Genomic DNA, 21175 nt, shown 5'->3' with positions numbered 1-21175 from the left:
GGAGCCTGGATCTCTCCAACCACATTACCCCATGGTATCCCTGTGGATCCCTATGGACCCTGAAGAAGAAAAAAAGGCTTTTCCTGGAACAGTTAGCAACCTGGCAAGGAAGCCATCCTGAGACTGCATATATGAGTGTCTGAGTGCTGGGTTGTTCTGTCACATTCATGTCTGCCTCCCCTCCACCAACTACTCCTTGACATACCCCATCTACAGCAAGTTATTCCACACATGCCCACCTCACAAGCCTCTAGCTTCTCCTTAACATGCCCCCGCCACAACTGTGGTGTGGGGGTGCAGCTGGCCACCATTCCAGGAAACAGGGCCCGGCCAGTCTGCAGTAAACTTCAGCTACCTAAGCCTGGCCAAATGAACAACCATTGCGACCATCATTCATGATGGTTGCGATGGTGATCCCAGGCTGGTACATCAGTCACAGCGCTGGGATCGCAGATGCAGCAAGGAAGTGTCAGTTTCCTACAGACATCTCCTGCTGCATTTGAGATGGACGGAATTGCACAGTCGCCTGTGTGCAGCTCTGCAATTCTGTCCATCTCTGAATAGGGCCCAAAATTCGTACAATTGAATATATCTGTACAGGTCAGACGGAGAAGCTTCTGCATAAGGTTTTCAGCTGAATTGAGGTGTGTAGGCCATTCCAAGACTTAAATTTCCCTTTTTTGAAGGCATATCTTAGTTGACTTGGATGTATGCTTGGGACCATTATATTGGAAGATGAAATTTCTCTTCATGTTGAGCTTTTACAGACGTTGGAAGATTGCATTGTGCTCTCTCTCTTAAATTGGTTCTCATAAGCAGGGCTCCTGTTTATACTTTGTCTCACGTTTCCACCTCCTTTGTCAACCTAGGGTCTCATTCAGTGATATACGCTAACCCAATGGTTAGCATACATCTCCGATGGTGGGAGGGCTATGTGTGTGCAGCCATCCATCTACTAGTTCACTCAAATTCTCTGCATGCCGCAGCCTGATTGACATGCTTCGGCATTTGGGGGTGAAGCGGGGGCATTCCTGGAAATGGGGGGCATGTTCCGAGAGAGATGAAGCCAGGTGGATGCAGATTTACTGGCCTCGCAAGCTGCCAAGAACTGCCAGGCTGATTAAGTCTCAGCTTATGCAGCCTGGCAAAAAGGAGCAAGCATCACTACCAATGGTCATCGTGGTAATTCCAGGCAGCGTCTACGGATGATGCACTCGGTTGGCAGGTGCAGCAAGCAGCTTTCTATTTCATACAAATACCTACTGCTGCATTTCAGTTGGACGGTATTGCACAGCCACATTCTTGCGCCTGTGCAATACTGTCCATCTCTAAGCAGGCCCCTAGTCTGTATATGTTCTAATTTTTTTCCACTAATGGAACTCCCTCCCTCTCCCTATTAAACTTCCCACCTCTCTGAAAAGCTTCAAATGGGCTCTCTAAACTTATTTATCAAAGCCTACAAGATCTCATCCCAAGCCACTGTTATTCCTTGCACACTGCTTCACCCTTCTGTATTGCCCATGTCCGTCTGCCCCTCCCCTACAGGTTGTAAGATCTCATGAGCAGGGCCCTCTTCCCTTGTAGAACTTCCTTTCCATATTTATACCATCACCTCCCCCTTCTTGCTTACAGTGGCTCTGACCCCAACTGCTGCACCCATCAACTAGGGTGGTGCCAGACAATGCACTCTTACATCCCTGCATTCCTTTAAGATTTTGTATGAAAGTGTATCCCTAAGCAGTAGCTAAAAATAAAAATGACAACATCTGCATTAGCAATAGGAAATTTTACTTTTTACAAAAAATACATATATTAAAAAGGCAAATAAGAATGGCATGGAAGAAATTTTTTGTACAAAAGCAGGTTTTGCAGGAAAGCTAATAACAGCAATGAATTTAACATAACTCATTTAATTTGCATATTTGACAATTAGAAGATAAATGTTGATAACGCATTAAAATAATAAATAAGTATCAACTACTTTAGAGGATGCTAAAATATGCAAAAAAGACTGTTGCTGCATATGCCAAAGAAATTCCAGCTTTCTCCAGGCAAATAATGCATATATTTTACCGAAGTTTCAGTCTGTATAGATAAACAAAAAATTTGAATTAAACAAAGGTCATTAAAATAAAAATAAAGAAATATAAAAAACTCTTTCTACTGTAGATATTTGGGAAGGTGCTAGTACAAGCATAAGGTAAGTACGGTTTGACTTATGCACAGATAAAAAGGTAGGCTAAAGTTGGCTCCATTAATATCCAGCACTATTCTGTTGTCCAGCACTAAGGAAGATCTTGGAGTACATCTTTTAAACTGCAAATAAAAGTCAGAGTAATCTATGCCCTAGTAATCCAACTGTAGCATAGAACACTAGCTCATTCTTCTTGGACAGTCTTCCCAAAGTTATATCTTATTGCATCACTGAGCTTGCAGTGCCTGAGCCATGTGAAGGTTTGCTGCTTGTAGAATTGGTGGCTGCATGTTTCCCTGCTGCAGTAGTGGCCAAGCATCTGGACCTTGGTGGTTCTGTAGAAGGCGGTAAAGCTGCTTGAGGTGGGCAACAATGTTGTCTTTGATATCAGGAACAGAAATTTGCAAGCGAACGCTTCCACTTTCAAAGGAACGAGTGACATCTCCAGAAAACATCTCAAGAATCATCCGAGCCACCACTGGAATGATCTGTGAACAAAAGGATTATATTTTTCAAAATGTGACAAGTGTCATCGCAGAGGAAATTAAAAACAGATAAAAATAATAATATTCATTATAAAAAGGCAACTGGAGACTTAGAAGGAAAAGATTCATACGACATAGCTAAAATAGAATGTATAGTTCTTGATCACTAAATGTATTTAGTTCTTCACAGTGGCTCACCACAGCCCCTGGCAGCCTGGACTAATTTATAGACCCCAGCTACAGGGGCATTCCCCTTCCAACACTAGAGGCCAGTGGACTAAAGTTTGTATTGTTTAGTGCTGCGCACCACATGTGGCATCATAACGTCACTCCGTTGAGAAGCAGAGAGGAGCAGTGGTGTGAGGACCAGCTGCCCAGCAGCCGGAAGATGCAGATATAAGGTAAGTGACAGTGGGCTGGAGCCGGAGGGATTTAGGGTACTGGAGAGACACTGGGGGGGTTGGAGCGAAGGCGACACAAGGGGGGCTGGAGTGACAAAAGGAGGCTGGAGCTAGAAAGAAAAATGGGAGCTGGAGAGAAACTGGAGAACTAAACAGACAAAAGGAATCTGGATAGACACTGGGGAGATAATAGGGGGCTGGTGAGATCAAAGGATGCTGGAACTGGAGAGATCGGGGGTTAGGGTGAGGCTGGAGAGGCACAGGGAAATGAGTAGAAGGAAAGGCTCAGGGACAGTAATCTTCATTAAGACACTAATTCTAAGGAAACCATATTACTGATATAAATGTTATACCAAATTAGCAAATACAATTTAAGAATATAAAACAGTATGAACAGGGAAGTTCACACTGAGCTCTGCCCCAAAACTCCTGTAAATATGTATTATCTACTTGAATCTCTGTTATATGATAGTCACCATCTGCCTAAGGAAGGATCAATTTCTTCAGAGGTTCCCCTTTGCAGAGAAACCACCATACAGGTGAGGAAGACTCTCAAACGACCTGTACCTGCCTAGGACCCGAAGATCATCTCAGAAACAGGATTTATGTTGCCGGCCCTGCCGATTCATAACTGCCGCTATTGAAGCTCAGCTTTGATAGGGCAGCATTCAGTGCTTCTGCACATACTAATTGTATAGTATGAGTGAAATGGTCAAGGGGGAGCTGCTGCATGTGCCCAGCGGCTCCAGCAACAACACAGGAGATAAGGGGCGGTTGGCACTGGTGCTCTGACTGTCACACTGTCAGCAAAAGCTACATAATCTAGTTATATATTGTAACAAAAGCACTTGTTAGGTTATACAAGAGAGATATGTTGGTCCCAGGTTCCTTACTTATATGCATTAAAACCCCAGGAAAATGTCTGATTACAAAACAGACTTGATAGATTTTGGGCTTTAGTAAAAGCCAGATACCCTGAAGCTGGGTACACACGTAAAGATTATCTGTCCAACCAGCCAACTAGTTGATTGGTTGGAATGAAAATCTGGTAAGGTATGAAAGCAAATGACAATCAGCAATTTGCTCCCAAATGCCAGAAAATGGACAAAAACTGTTGTTTGAACAAATTGTTTAGACCAAACATTTAACAAACTTGTCTGAACGACCATTTTCATCAGTTTTCTGGCATTTAGGAGCAAATTGCTGTTCATCATTTACTCCCATACCTTACCAGATTTTCATTCCAACCAATCAACTAGCTGGCTGGTTGGACAGAAAATCTTTAGATGTGTGGCCAGCTTAAGGGTTCCTAGGGCTATGGATGGCGAGTGAGGGCGGGCTCTATCCATTAGGCCCATCTTGAGTCTTCAGCCTGAGAACATGCTAATTAGTACTTGCACCTGTGGCTGATAAAGGTGTGTCAGGGATTTTTCTAGGGGTCTCACTACCTGGGGAAACAGCCTGTACAAGCTTCTTAAGAGACATTGGGGTAGATGTATGAAGTCTAGAAGCGGTATCAGCGCACGTTATATGTTCGCTGATACCGCTTCTTCCCGATGTATGATCGGGGGTCTGGGCAGTAAATGACAGGAGCGCTATGCGCATCTGTCATTATCGGCGCTGCTATCTACATGACCGTTCGGTCGGCTGTAGCTGTCGTTATCGACAGCTACAGCCTGGCGCTAGCCTATCCCCACAGCAGGGACAGCGCTGTTCCTGCTGCCAGCTCCAGGCTGCACGCGGGGATCTCGCGATACTTGCGAGATCCCACGCATGCTCAGTGGAGCCGGCCGGGACAGAGACACAGCGCATCAGCACTAGGCTGATGCGCTGCTGTCTCTAGCGGGTAGCGCCGGAGGGGGAGTTAACGCTCCCACCCGCCTGCCGATGAGATGTTCTTACATCTCATCGGTAGTGCTTCCTACTTCGCCTCGGTAAAGAGGCAAAGCAGGAAGCGTTATAGCGGCACTTAACGTGCCGCTTTCATACATCTACCCCATTGTGATGTACTGACCGTGAGAACTGTGCATATGTCTATGTTTGTGGTAGGGGCATTAGGTCTTACCACAGTTAAGAGAGGGATCCTATTTGTGTAGTTAGAACCCAGACAGGTTAGGATTGTGTTTTTTTGATCTATTTTTACTGCACAATAAACTAGATTCAGCTACTTACACCGTGGACTGGTGTGATGTTTAATGACTGCTGTGTGTCTGGAAGTGCCCATCTACCCCAGGAGAGGTCACCCCTAACTTGATCGCCTCACAATATCTATATCTATCTATACACACACACACACACACACAGGTTGAGCCGAAATACGGAATATTTTTAGCATAACAGATAGTGAAACCTTTGCTTTTTGATGGTTCAATGTACACAAACTTTGTTTAAGGCACAAAATTAAAAATATTGTATAAAATTACCTGCAGGCCGTGTGTACAGTATAAGTTGTATATAAAACAAATGCATTCCACAGATATTTCATTATGGTATGCAAATATTCCAAAATACGGAATATTCCAATATCCAAAATAACCCTGGTCCCAAGCATTTTGGATATGAGAGACTCAACCTGTCTACACAAACACACACACACACTTTGAGATTATATAGATATACACAGAGCCAGCACACCACAGAATACAATAACACTTGCCTAGGTGCCCTCAGTAGTAGTAGAAATAGTAGATACTATACATGAATGTAAAGAAGCAAAGGCACTCACAGAACTTATGACCAGAAGAATAACACTACACAAGGGTAGTTCTGTTCAAACGTTTCAGTTGATAGACTGTGTTCTTGACAAAAGTCTATCAACTGAAACGTTTGAACAGAACTACCCTAGTGTAGTATTATTCTTCTGGTCATAAGTCCTGTGAGTGCCTTTGCTTCTTTACATCACACACACACACACTTAGAAGAAACTAAAATGCTTTTTCTCAGGGGAGCGCCTAATTTTTCAATTTAATATAGTCCACTTTTCACTAATTATTTTCTATAAATATGATGAGAGTTTGACAATTCTTAATCTTGAATAATCTTTGGAACCGAAAGATACCCCTAAAAAAGTAATATATCGACGAAAAGCGTTTGACGATACGGTTGTTCAAAATAAACCTGATTGGTTGATAACAAGCTAGCCCATGTGAAGGCAAAAACATAAGCAAAATCTTTGTTAGGTAAAACCCCTGTTATGAAATGGTGAATTTTGTATTATGTGAGAAAAGTTTTTTCAATGGTTTTATTGACAATCAAACTGTTTTTTAATTGTATATGGAATATTAAAATATTATTGGGTGTACTCGGGAAAGTATATATTGTATCTGGGAAAGCGATACAAGATTAAGAATTGACAAACTCATCATATTTCTAAAAATAATAAGTAGTGAAAAGTGGACTATATTAAATTGAAAAATTAGGCGCTCCGCAGAAAAAAAATTATAATTTTTGTTCTTTAAATTCAATTCATTCTGGTCCTACTGGCGAAGGACCTATTTTGGGGAAGAGCAGCCCACTATTTTTAAGAAATCTGATATATTGACAGCAATAATATTATTGATATACAGTGCATATAGCGCATTAAAGGTCATTTATAATGATAGATAGATATCGATCTATCTATCCAAGACAAAAAAGGGGGCAGATAGTGTAGTATGTTAAAAGCAAAATGGTTTTGTTAGGATAAAATCACATGTACATCTGAGGATATTAGAAGCTGGTTCCTGGTTTGAAAATAGCGGCACGTGCTTTCTATTAACAGGCTTGTTTGCTCCTGATAATGCCTGTTTTGTAGTGGCATTAGCATAGTCAGACGTAACTACAGCAAAAGACACAAGGAAGGCCTCCGACTTCGAATCAGGCCCTAGGAGGAGGGAGTATTCTGTCCCCCTCCACAGACTGCGCACCTATTAAGGCTGCTTCCAGACATTTCCCGGGCTGATTTTCCATCTTAGGAAGACACAGACGGATGTGCCTATTGTCACTGCTGAGAAACAGTTCAGTACACAACATATATGTTTCTACTCATGGGCATTATAATGCTGGGCATACGCTGCCAGATAAAATGCCTGTAAGACCAACAGACATTTTATATGGCAGCCTGACACCCACCAGCAGATATAACGGGCATACACAGATATCTCACATTGTATCGGCCTCGATATCTGTGCTCCTCCCCTGGGGAGGAGACATTTCTCCTTCTCTCCCTTTGAAGGAACAGGAAATTGCTGTCAGTCGGCCATGGCTGGGCATACACTGTCCAATGCAGCTGACATTTAACTTACAAAATATCACATCGGACGGGCATGGTGTCTCCAACAACGAGTGCTTATAAATACGTAATAGGCATATTCACTCTGCAATTAACTTTTAGCAAAAGCTCAACAGTCCACAGTTGCCATTTGCTGTAATTTTTGGTCAAGGCTGCTAGCTTCAAAAGTTTTTGGCAGAAAAATTAATATTTCAGCGCTTCTACATATATGGTGGGCAAAGTTCCAGACCGTAAGGGACAGTGTAATACTCAGGTGTTAAAAAGTACAATTCCCAGCAACCTAGGGCTGTTAGGAAATTAATTACAGCCTGACAAAAATCAAAGCTAGAGAGTCAATGGGAACCTGTTGTCAGTTTAGAAGTCCTAATGCCACCCAGAGAAACAGAGACTGCACAGAACTTGGTCACTGAAGCTGTTGAGAAAGACCAAACACACAGAGGGGGTCATTCAGAGTCGGTCGCAAGCGCTGAGCGCTCGCAACCGACTCGATGTTGCCCCACTGGGCATGCGCACGACAGAGCCGGCTCCATCGTGCACATGCGCGAGACCCGGTTAGCGATGGACGCTCCGTCGCTAGGGGTCTCCCAGCAGGCGGGTCGAGCTGTCGATGGTGAGTGACAGCTTGCCCCGTTTGGGAGGCGGGCAGGGGGCGTGCCTACCCAAACTGAGGTGTTCCCGCCGGAACGCTTGCCGTTTGGGGGCGGCCCCACTGACATCATTGCTGATGTCAGTGGGGAGCTTCCTGATCGATCAGAGCAGGGAGCTCCCTGGGGCTTACAAGTGCCCAGACCCAACCTTAGGGTCTGGTCGTAAGCCCCGATGGTCGCGAGGGACTTGACTATCGCGACCATCACCCATGTCGGTCGCTAGAGCTGTGGGTGTTAATCCACAGCTTAGCGATCGACAAGGAGGTGGTCGTTCAGGATGCAAGCGGCCGCCCTGATTCAGAGCGACCGCTTGCAACTAACGACCACCTCTGAATGAGGTCCAGAGTACTTTGAATGTGAGATCTTGCCACCAGTCAACACAATAGACTTTACCACTCTTCGGGGCATAGTTATCACAATCCGCATCGCCCAAATTCGCAATGTGATATTTGAATACATTGCAAGGACGTATGTATCAAATATCACACGCAGGGATAGAGCAGTGAAAGCGCTGTCCCAGAGAATTATCTCTGCACTGTTCTCAGGGTAATTTTTGCAAAAAATACTCAGTGTGACTGCACATGCACCGCCGCCGGCTACCGCTACACTTTGCACATACTGCCTGCCAATACAGGAACTTTACTCACATCAGACAGATATAGGTATCATTGTTCTTATTATCAGTGTTTTATGCATTTTCAAAAGTGCCCACCTCGCAGATACATAAAAGACAGCACTGCTCTAGCTTGACACAGGTTGTAAGTAGCTATTAAATTTCAATCATATCATTATCACTGCATTGTTGCCTGTCCATGTCTATTAGTATTGCATTAATATACGAGGTCTATGCTTTTATGCATTTTACAGTGAACTCTATTCAGTCGTTACTCCATTTTGACATATGGGCTGTATTAGGAAACTTGCATCCTATCCTAAGTGTTTGCTTTTGCTACACTTAAATCACAACATCTTATACTACTCAATACCATTTCCATATTGATTGTTACAAAAAATAATTTAAATGTACCACTGACCAATCAAAGGCTGTCAGGCCATATGTTATAGTGCCTTTAGCCTTATTATACATGCCAAGTGTTTAATCTGTTTTAAGTGGGTAGGTGAGCTTTGTGTTCCTGCAAGTGCTTTTTAGGTAGTAAGGCATAGATTTCCTATGTGTTATGAGGAAAACCCAGTGCAGGTAAAATAAGACTAATTATGATGTTACGCACCCATCTTTGCACGGTGTACAGTGTGTCACGCATGTAACCTCATCAAATCTCTTACCCATATAAACAGATAACAAAAAATTTAAAAAAAGATAGCTGGACATCTAGGATGATATAGCTAGAAAGCCACTTTAAATGCCTAGCAGCATTCCGGCTTCCAGTTTTAACTTCAATTTTTTGTGTGTCAAATGTACAGTTTTTACAGCAAAGTCTAAGTAATTCACCTGAACAATTATCAGTTTCCTCTCCTTTGGTTTACCATCAGGCCACTCCTCTCCGAAGCAAAGGTAGATTTCATAGGGAGGCTGTTTGGTTCCACTCCCCCTCTGATGGGAAATCAACTCTGTTAAGAAAAAAACACAAATATAGATGAAAGGGTCTCTGGGAGAAAGGACACCTGCTATGATGTATATTGGCAAAGCATGTTCAGTACTTAAGGTGCATGTTCCAAATGCATAGACAAATGTGAATTTTCAGCATTCATGCAGTAATCTACAGTTTGTATGAGTTTACACTTACTTAGTGTGCTGTGTACAACTCAAGAAATGTGATGCAACTATGTACTTTAATATAAGCATGTAAGAATTTCAAGTATTTATATTTATGAACTATGCGTGACAATTATTGTGATATAGTTCAAATAAAATGGATACACAAAATTAGACATACAGCTAATTACAATAAAATGATCTTTACATTAGTGAAAATAAAACTCACCACTTAAAAAGGTTTCCAGACAGAATAGTTTCACCCTCTTCTGCCTTTCAATCAGATTTGGTGTATTTGGACAGGGGGAAGATGGCCCTGTCCAGTACACCTTGCATTGGCACAACCTGATGGCATAGATGGCATGCCCGCTGACTTCTAGGATAAGACCCCTGTCCATGACATCTAGGAGGCGGCTAGTGTACAATTTCTGCCTTTCGTTACCAATTGGCTCTGGACCAGGGAATCGAACCTGCTCAAGGCTGATAGGACCAAACAGCTCTTCTTGATTAGGCATTGGACCTAGGTCTCCATAGAAAAGTCGGCAACCTTGAGGGTTGCTGACTGTGTTAGTTGGGCCCATCTCTTTCCCTCTGTACAGAAACTGGATCTCCAAATCAGTCACTGCAAAATAAAAAACACATTCTAATAGGAACTGAGATACTAGATTGTTAAAATAAAGGCTATACTAAGAATGTCATCCATTGTGCTGCTATATGCATTTTTTACAGTAAAGGAAAGCTTTTTTTTGTACAATATGTTACTTCAACCGCCTTTTCTCTTTCTAGAGCTAACCTGCAAAGTACATGTAGGGCAGTCTGCCCAACAGAGGTCTCCTAAAAGGAGGTGGCTTCTTTGAATTAACTGTTTTGTATTACAACTGGTTTACTCTCAGTGTTTTATTTAGATCACATAGATATTGTATTAACATGGTTAAATATTCTGAGCACTTACAATATTTTCAATGGATATAAAATATATTTTCACACTTTTAGATCACATGTAGATAGTTTGTGCAGTTTCTAATTCATGCACAAGATTTACTCACTTGGTAGGGAGCTGATCCACAACTCAGGAGAGCTGAAAAACTCAGCAGGGCCTGGGGTCTGAGGGACCTCCATGTCTTGTGGCTCAGATTTTGGCCAGGTCTCTTCTGGAGAACAGCTACCTAGACTGGCTGGGCCCATGGGAGAATCTGAGAAGTTAAATTTAGATTTTTAAATTGCATGCAAGAATAGATTTTTATATGCATTTAAAATCATTGCAATATATATTAATACACACACACAAAGAACATTTTTATGTATTCATTTCTATGGCAGAAATCCCATGTGTCTGGAGCTCCTTTTATGCTTTTACCCAAGGCTAATGCAGACAATAAGAACAAGGGGACGGAATGGAGTTTGTAGTATTATACCTGTTGACATGCATTTAACTACTGTTAAAATTATTAGCAAATTAGCTGTTATTAATTCCAGTGGATATGATGCCCAGGGCTGTAGCTAGGGTGGTGCGATCTGTGCCATGCCATGGCAAAGGGCACCGCATTGCTGGGTGTACTGTTTGGGCCTGTCAATTTTCCTGTTTATTATCATTCTCATTTGTAGCTTCCTCTTCTTTTAACCCCAGCAACTCCTGGCTGCCCCTCTCTCTTCCCTGGCCCTTCCCCATTAGGCCATTGCCCTTTTTCAGGTGCCCCGTCTTATGTCCCTATTTAAAAAATGTGTGGGGGGGGGGGCAATACCATCTCTGGCACAGGGCACCAAAAAGTCTAGTTACGGCTCTGATGATGCCTAATATCTTTATGTAAACAATCACATGATGATTGGAGGACACCAAAATATATTCAGTATCTATACATATCTGTTTAAGTCAGATTACTTTCAGGTCACCTGGACTCTAGTTTAGCATAATTGATAAACAAAATACTTGGATTTTTTTGGAAACTGAAAATCTAACTTTACCTTTTAATTATTAAGAAAACTGGTGACATTAACAAGTAATATTAAATAGCTTCTTTCAATACATACGATTTAGTTTCAGAAGCAATTACAGTGCATGTTGAAGGCCAACACAGGTTACATATTTCTGACATAAGCAACATCATTCCTAAACCTTGAAAGACTGGCTGGACAACATTACTAAACTGTGTTGGTGTCCAAAGCTTATAACGAGCAAATAGGTTCAGTGTTTTACAAAGACAAAGCTTTGTTTAACGGAAATAAAATTTAAAAAATAAACACACCAGAAAATAGTCATCATTTGTGCAAATTGTATTTATCTTAAATTTTTGCATAAAGATTTTTCTGATTTTGAAGTACAGTATGCTGAAGGAACAAGAGGAGGTCTGAACCTCGGCCAGGACCGCCACTTCTATGAGTGCATTCGTGAGTGGAAAGGTTGGGATGCCTGTTCCACTGTTGAATTTTTAATACTAGAAGAAAGTCAGTGGCAAATTACTGTTACACTGCAGGACTCCTACTGGGCTGCACACAAATACACACAAGAGGAAAACCTACAGTGATTTAATACCTCAAAATCAAACGTGCATTTGCATGCATACCCACCAAGCTCAAGTGGTTGCCCCTCCCCATTGCTATGGAGTAAACATTTTACTCCAACATGGCTTACCACTGAAACCCTGCACTGGTTGAGATGGGGCAGGGATAGATTAGATAGACAGAGGTCAGTAGGATTAAAAAAAAAAAAAAAGAGAGTTTATTGTTTTTTGATTAAGTTAATTTCCAAAAGGAGAAAGTAGTTAAAGTTTAAACGTAGAACATTGCCCAAATTAGGGAGATTACAATTGTGAATTAAATTTACAAATATACTGACACAAACCATTGATTGTTAATCCATTGAAAGGCTCCTGTATTGGGACATGAAGTTGAGATTGGTTTATATCATCTTCTTCATATTCATCATCATCCCATCGAGATGAGCCAGTAGAACCTGCAAGCAAATAGGCGCATTATAAATGGCAACAGGACTGCCCAAATGGCATATCAATTAAAAAACATTTTTATAAGAGACTGAACTGTGACATAAAATCATATCTGGCAACAATTCGTAATATCCAGAGAACGCTAGGAGTCTTTGTTTGACACAATCAAGAAATCTTTGAAAAAGGCCTCAGTATCTAGATATACATCTATAGTATGAGCCACATAAAAAAAAAAAAAATAAATCTTATTCCCTTATCTGGAATAACCCTGCGTACATACAGTATCTCTAGGCTAATTTGCAGAGTTCCTAGTCTAAAGGACTTAGGCCCTCATTCAGAGCCACTCGCTATTTACGGTCGTTCGTTCTAAAACAAGGGTGTGGCTATTCAAATGAACCGTTCGCTGTTTGCGGTCTGTTCACGCCTCTATGTCTGAATGAGCGAACAAAACTTGCGTTCGTTTTTTGGAAAAATACGCCCCCTGGCCGCTCGCATCCTACGTCATGTCCGTTATTTATTAGATTAATCGAGTACATCGACAAGGGTATGAACTGCTCGCTATTCTTGGGGTTGGTGTTTGCTACCACAATTTTGCGAGCAGTTCTGACTATAAAATAACCCAGTGACGTGGTCAATGACGCTGCTGTTTTAAATATGCACACCAATAAAACGCCCGTTTTGACCTTTAAGCACGCCTGCGTTCTGATTTCCACTCCCCATTTTCAAGCACCTTCCCCTGTTACCACCCACATACGCCTCTTTCTGTCACTCAAAATAGCAGGCATTCGCTATTTTGCGAGCACATGAATTTCGGCCACACTGACTGGTTAGCGCATGCGTATAACGATCCGTACGCATGCGCAGTTGGGCTAACATCGCTCGGAACGAACGAGCGGCCGCTTACGAGCGGCTCTGAATCAGGCCCTTAGTCAGGTAAATTGCATTCATATGTTTCTCAGATATGATGGGAAAAAAAAACCTAGCACCTTTCCATAAATGGGCATGGATGATCGGCAATCTGTCAGGGTCAAATTTATGTTAAAAATCCCCACATTGACGGTCCTAATCATTATGAGGTCGGGATCAGCAACTCCTGGAAATCCAACATGTTGTATTTCCCCAATACCCCGACCCAGTCATCTGGGGATCGGGGAATTGCAACAATCTGTCACAGATATAAGGGAGCTATAAGCCAACAATATGAATAGCACACCCAGAATCTATGGTTTTCCCATTACCCGATTAAGACAAGAGGTAATTATAAGCATGTAATGTGCTCATTATACAGGTTTTCCTCATATCTCCTAATAAACTGAACTAAAAAGGCACTCCTAACAGTATGAGGCTGTACACTGTTTCTTGTAACATTTCACTTTCATCTCCTTTGTTCCAACAGGAGGAAAGTAATCATCTGTCCTGCTAAGGCAGTTCAGTTAACATAAAGGGCAGAAACTGCAGTATTTGGACTTTTTATAGACTTACCGCAAAAAGTGTGGGACCAAGATACTCAAATTTCTCCCAAAAAAATATTAATGCTTTATTTTTTTTGTCTTTAAAAGGTTTTGCTTTCTAGATTTGATATTATAACTCTTACCTGGGTTGATAATGGATCCTTGGGATTGAGGAATGTCACAGACCTCATAGATTTTAACTGGGTTCATAGGAACCTCTTTTGTTCCATCATAAATCAGTTTAAATTCTCGACTCTTATTAAGTGCACAGCGCAGCTGGGCTTTCCACTTTGCTGGATCGGGATCATCAGCACCTTCTTGATATTTGCCAGTCTCCACAGCCCATGCCTGAAAAAATATTGGTCTGCAATCAATCATTTTTTTACAAGTATTAGCTGCAAAAAGTCCTGTAGCTAAAATAAAAGTTATACCAATAATAATGATTTACTAGCATTAGCTCTAAATTTCAGCCTACTGCCATTTAAAAAAGATGAACTTTCCAACTTAGGAAAGTGTTGGATGACAACAGTGTATCACTGTGCATCCAGCCAAGCATAGGCAGACCCTGAAGCTCCACCTTCAGGCTGATCATTTAATGTGGCCTACTAAATGTGAGAGTCACTGTCTACTACATTGCAGACTGTAAGGGAGGTCAGACTGTTGGCGGTAATAATTTAGCCATATTTTCGGTCATCTGGATAATGAGACAATTTTTGTGGTTGTTTGGAACCCTGAACATTTGGATTATGTCCAATTTAGATATTTACAGGTGTGACTAAAATGGATACGGATTCTGTTGCCCAGTAATAGTGCACAATGTCAAGTTACATTATGTATGGTTAGATTTATACTGTACATACAGAAATTGAGTCAATCAACACGCTTTAGAAGGATTTAGCCATAAATCTTTTATGTATAGATTTGTTTGATAACACAAATCTGCCCAATTAAAATGTCATTGCTTTTAATCTCTCAAATACAAAAATGTTGTCAGTTGATGGCTGCATGGTTATGCTATTGTACCATTACTAGCTCTCACCTGCGGATCCATCCAGTTTGGTCTAGTCTAGACAGTTACTATGGCTATAAACATGGCAATAGGTATAATGACAATAACATTTAGATAGTGTGAATGTTAGAGTAAACAAGTTTTTAAAAATCAGTTTAGGATGTTTTTAATGTATGTCACTAATCCACTGTACTCTAAACAGTTGTAGCAATTGTTCTTTGTTTTCATTTTTCTGTAACCCAATTACAGATTAGACATATGTATGCGTGTTTAGGGATCAGTTTGTAAAGGTTATGGTAAACCCAAATAGGAGATCTGATAAATGGTGTCTGGGTAAACACTTAAAGAACATACTCAGACTAAAAGAGTAGCCCATTCCGAGACTGTCAAAGGTGACAGAGTATTAATAGAGAGTTGTCACTCAAAAGGGGATTTGTCATTTATAAAGGGAACAGAACAGAAAATCAAGAGAGAACTAATGAAGTGGAAGAGGTACCACAATACTCAGCTAGAATTAATTAATATAGATGTGTTTTCTGCATGATACAGAGGAGAACATTTATGGGGGATAACTGAAAAATAGTTAGATTATCTCTAGCAAGGATAAATAAGTTTGCTTATACTTTCCTGAAATCACAAAATAAGATCTCATATTAACTTTGATGGCCCTTTAAACACAAAGCAATTAGAGTTTGTAAGTATCATTGAATGCATATGGCACTTGTACAATAAAGGATATTGCTGCATATTTAAATTAGCCATTGTATTATCTACCTTGAAGATGGTGCTTTCCTCTTCGTGCTGAGGGCTGTGGCGTGTTGCATGTTTCCATGGGATCTGAAACCTCTTTGCCTCCCTGTCCATCCATACAAGCCCTGGATACATCCCACTGTCCACCTGAGCCACCAGCCATGGCTTTAGACGAACGCGACGAGGATGAAGTGCCATTATCTAAAAGAAACCATATACAAGCAGTTAAACAGGAGGTTTAAAGATGGAATTCCTTTTTTGGAATGTTCTAGAACATCATTAGTCAGTAAGAATAGGTTATTAAAGAGGTAACAGTCTCTTCCTGGTTCACATAATGTAGCTCTACTATTTACAGATTCCTTTTAGACTGGTCATCGAACAAACATTTAGGACACTCATGATTTCCAGGGCACCTTCTACAATGACTGACCTGTAACCCATGAAACAAACATATACAATTCAATTAATCAAACCATCCAAGTAGGGGCACCATTTCACTGTCATTTCTAAGAATCATGAAATAAATGAGAACAAAGTTAAAATAAATAAATAAAAGCAGGTATGCCAACAGAAGTTTACCCGTCACATTTAATGTGACATTACCACATATAAACAGTGATATATCAAGTGATAGCCCCAGTTTGGAATATGATCACATAGGGTACATAAAGCTAGGTACACACCTATACAATCGGCAGACCATTCTTTTGATTCCCGACCCATACATGTGGTATTGTAAAAGTGCGTACGCAATGTTTTCTCGGAAGGAAACTAGTCGCATCGAAAGTTCAGATTTTACGTGCAGTTTAATTTTAACCAGATTTGATAGTACAGCATAGGACAAAAAGTGTCCATTCTGTCTGATACTTCTGTCCATACTCCTCCAGCAGTAGCGCCACCTTTAATAATCGCACTGGCCGCGTCCAGAAGTACTAGGTTTAGCTGCTATACCAGTCTAAAATTCGGGTTAGGGAGTCCACTGATTTTTTGGATATTTCTGCTCGTCACCTCAAGTTACTAACGGACACCCAAGGAAACAATTGACTTCCCCCCTCTAAATAACTTTGGCTCTGTTAGAGCAAAATGAAATTGTGAAGCAATTTAATCTTCAAATAATTATAAATATTTTTAAACAGGGGAAAAAAAAAAAAAAAGATACATTAAGATTTTAAGATTCCTAAAGTAACATTTAAGCAAAGACAAGACAAGTAAATATTTTAAAAATCATACATATAATAACCCTAAGTAAATTAGTACACTACATATTTTTCTTTTTTATTGTTTTACTTAAATGTTATTGTCTAGACCAACAATTTTATATGAAATATTGCAGGTCATGTGTGATCAAGTTGCACAATAGTTATGCTTGAAAAAACATGTGACTACCTACTGAATGATTACACACTGGTAACAAGTAACAACTACAGGTTGAAACAGAGAAACTCGAAAAAAAAAACAGATGGAAGGTGGGCAAATCAGGTATCAATGCACTTTGATGTTTTAATTGTGAGAAAGACGAAAAGCAAGTGGCAATTAAGTGTATGTACAACAATTCAATAACCATAACTTTTTGAAAACAAAATTAAATGTGTATTGCTAATTACATATGCATGCACATAGATATAGGCCATCACTGGAAACACAGACAAGTATTCAAACATATATGACAAGAGGTTAAATATCTACCATTCATTCGAAACATTATTTACAATACCATATTGCTGTGTGTGTTTAAAATATATAGATGAGAGAGAGAGAGAGAGAGAGACAGACAGAGAACGAGAGACAGAGAACGAGAGACAGAGAACGAGAGACAGAGAACGAGAGACAGAGAACGAGAGACAGAGAACGAGAGACAGAGAACGAGAGACAGAGAACGAGAGACAGAGAACGAGAGAGAACGAGAACAGTGCCTTTAGTACCCAGTTAATTAATGAAAATGTATTGGTACCTGATTTACTTGAAGAGCTATGTGGGATATATGGATGTATGTTCTTAGTCTAATATTGGAATCTTAAATAGTGATTTAGATATGTCATGCATTTGCCTTTAATTACAACACTTTTTTAATATGGTATAGAACATGACCTATCCCTAGTGGAGAGAGACAGCCAAGTATGTACAGTATATACAGGTTGTAAAGTAAAAAGGAAGGGCAGAAACATTCTCCGATTTACATGGCAAAATTAAACAAGAGTTATAATAGGCTGTGTGCAAACAGCACACTAAAACATTTGTCAACAATTGTATTTAAAATATGTTTATTTCCTCTACATATTTGCCAACAGCTAGATTAAGCATTTAAACATGGCAGATTAGAAATTCCCGTCATTATGTAATTTTCCCAATTTTTTATGGGCTTGTCTAATGTAACGATTTAAGAAAATCTATAAAAGGAACTTTGGTCCACTTTGATTATTTGCTTATTGGCAAATGTAACCATTAACTAACACCACCTGTGTAATCTGGGACTAGAAGGTAACTGTATACAAAACAGGTTCATCTCACAATGCAATTATATTATGTGACAATATGCAATCAGCACTGATTAAGTGGCACACAATGGATTTTAGTGGAAAAGATTGAGCAAATACATATTCACCCAAAGTTTGAAGACAACTGTATTTCATGTGCGTGCCCAGAAAGTATAAACAATGTGCACCAATCTCCTTCACACAAAATCGATTATCAAGTACACCAAGTTACAAAATGGATGCCATTTTTCTATCCAATAAAATCACAAGCAATAACTGTGGGCCAACACAGCTAAAAACATTCTGTACCTATATTATCTCTGCATTGAAGCAGCTCAATTTACAACTGAAAAGTAAAAAAGGCCGGAAGCTCAGAAAGTAACTGTACAGTGAAAACATAGGGTGTGTGAGATGATCTTTTACAAGGACATGGTGACAATATGAATCCAGGGGGGTATACAAAACTTAAGTTTTATAAAGAATGTTCACCTTAAAGGCTTTTATCTAGATGCAAAATGGAATATATTACTCAATGTACTAGAAAACCATTAACAGACAATAGTTTTGGTACAAAAATAATAAAGATCAAAACAAAATATTAAAATGAGAATCCCTAATTTTAACAACAATATTCATGTATTTACTCTAACAACAACAAAACATTGACATAACCACCATAATACATTCTCCCAGCAATTATTTTATCAATATTCATAGCTATATTAAAACATGGAATGTCAAATATATACGAATCCAAATGGTGGAGGAAACATATATCCATCAAATACATAAACCTCACAGATCTGTTGTGAAAGTTGTTAAATGTCAAGTAACACAGCTGAAGTTTCGTGTTCTCTATATCCCCATGAAAGGGACAATATAAGTAATAGAGAAACTATAGACTATAAACCAGCTGCATGTACATTGTACTAATAACTAGGGCTCTTTAGTATAAACATGGCGAAGCCATAACAACCAGGAAACAAGATCACACAATAATAATAACACTGATCACAGAACACACCTTACACCGAAACTGCAATATGGCAGCTGGTCCTGAGAGCAGGAGCTCCTCCTAAGGACACCAGCCGCCGGGAAATACAGTGTGAGCCTCCTCCCGCACCTGGGCTCTCCGGGGCTGCTCACAGCTCTCTGTAGGACACGAAAGGTAATGAGACTCCTCCGGAGCTGATAACCTTCTCTTCTCCTTTCCTCTCCTGCTGTTGCTGCTCCTCCTCCTCCTCCTCCCGGTGATTCCTGTGCTAATTGCCCGCTCCTGCCCCCGCCGCCGCTTCCTGCCTGCTTGGCTCAGGTACTGCTGACGTCACGTGGCCCGGGGCAGCAACAGGACACACCTTAGCCCGCGGCGGCTGCCGGCTGCTCTGTCTATCATCCCTTGTACACATACAGCATGACTCAGGTGTGGTAGTGTCTGTAGGAGTGTACAGCCATATACATACACTGTACTGGTGTAACTTGTAACAGAGAGCACTGTGTGCCTCTATGTCATTTCTCAGCCGTGTGTACTTACACTGTACTGCTGTAACAGAAGGCACTGTCTCCCTCGATGTTATAATCTATTGTAGTTACTCTATGGAAACATAGGTGACCAAAAAGAATCTTTTACATATTTCTATGACAGGAACACCAGTGTGGTGAATTTAGAAGACATGTGACTTCTGCGATGTTTAACATACTACAAGAATAACAAAACAGCTCAATGTAAAATAAGCATAACAATGAAAGAAATGACATTCAATTAATAAGACAACAAAAAATTTATTAATGGGGAAAAAAAAACAATAATGTAGGCAACAAAGTGATATTGGTAGAACATGTTTGGTCACAATAGATGTCAGCAGAAAGTGAAAAGGAGGTTCGTCCACACAGATGTCCTTAACAAGGATGGTAGGTTTATTTGGTAACAGTGGTATTCACAGGGTTAACTGCGGCAGGGCCGTAACTAGGGTAGTGCGACCAGTGCCATGGCACTGCACCGCAGGGCAGGGGGCGCTGTTTGGGTCTGTCAATTTTCCTGTCTATTATCATTCTCACTTGTGGCTTCCTCTTTTATCCCAAGCATCTCCTGGCATACCCTATCTCTTCCCTGGCCCTTCCCGAATGCTCTCTATGACCCTATATCAGTGTTTTTATTGCATAACACAGAGGTTCCCAAAAGCGGTCCTTAAGGCACTTCAACAGTTCAGGTTTTAGAGATAACCATGTCTGATCACAGGTGGTTAAATCAAATTGACTGAGGTACTAAATAAGCCACCTGTGATCAATCATGGATATCTTTAAAACCTGGAATGTTAGGGTGCCTTGAGGACCGAGTTTGGGAACCTCAGGCATAACACCTAATGTCTTTGAGGGAACCATTCAATATCCTGACAGTCGGGGTGCCGGTGCCGGAATCCCGACACCTGTCAGAATCCTGGCTGCGTCATCCTGATCAATGGCATCCTGACGTTAAGTATTGGGGTTAGGGGGAGGGTTAGGCTTAGGTTAGGTTTAGGGTGCAGGGAGGGGGAGGTTAGGTTCAGGCACAGAGGAGGGAGGGTTACAGTAGGGTGAGGGTTAGCATACTGACCGACAAGTGTCGATATCCTAAACCTGTTGGGTTGCCAATGTCGGGATTCTGACTGCCGGGATCCCGAGTGCCGGCATCCTGTACCCAATCCGTCTTTGGTTACAGGCGGACTTTGCTAACAAATCCTTAAGTGTCAATATTTTTATGTGTCCGTACACAACCTTGAGCAAGGGTGGGTGTTGGAGAGAAGTATTTTCCTGAGCTCTCCTCCTGTACAGCAACACGCCGGTAGGATGATGTCACTGCCG

General features: G+C 40.8%; 1 protein-coding gene across 2 annotated transcripts; it reads right to left on the bottom strand.

The window, feature by feature from the left end:
• Positions 1–1793: 1793 nt before the first annotated feature.
• On the bottom strand, positions 1794–19744 carry IRF6 (interferon regulatory factor 6). 2 transcript variants are annotated; one of them, XM_088475432.1, is made up of 8 exons: positions 19362–19744; positions 15888–16064; positions 14248–14452; positions 12545–12661; positions 10758–10904; positions 9941–10333; positions 9448–9566; positions 1794–2682 (listed from the first exon to the last, which is right to left on the bottom strand). In XM_088475432.1, the coding sequence occupies exons 2-8, from the start codon at positions 16059–16061 to the stop codon at positions 2422–2424; spliced, it is 1416 nt and encodes a 471-aa protein (XP_088331558.1). In that variant the 5' UTR covers positions 16062–16064; positions 19362–19744; the 3' UTR covers positions 1794–2421. The 2 variants fall into 2 exon arrangements, with proteins under 2 accessions (XP_088331558.1, XP_088331559.1); XM_088475433.1 differs by having other exon boundaries at positions 1795–2682; positions 12551–12661; positions 19362–19740.
• Positions 19745–21175: the final 1431 nt, after the last annotated feature.

Source organism: Taudactylus pleione, unplaced genomic scaffold, assembly GCF_031769625.1.
Source record: "Taudactylus pleione unplaced genomic scaffold, aTauple2 ptg000172l, whole genome shotgun sequence".
Taxonomy (NCBI): domain Eukaryota; kingdom Metazoa; phylum Chordata; class Amphibia; order Anura; family Myobatrachidae; genus Taudactylus; species Taudactylus pleione.
This window is presented reverse-complemented; position numbering and strand designations above follow the sequence as displayed.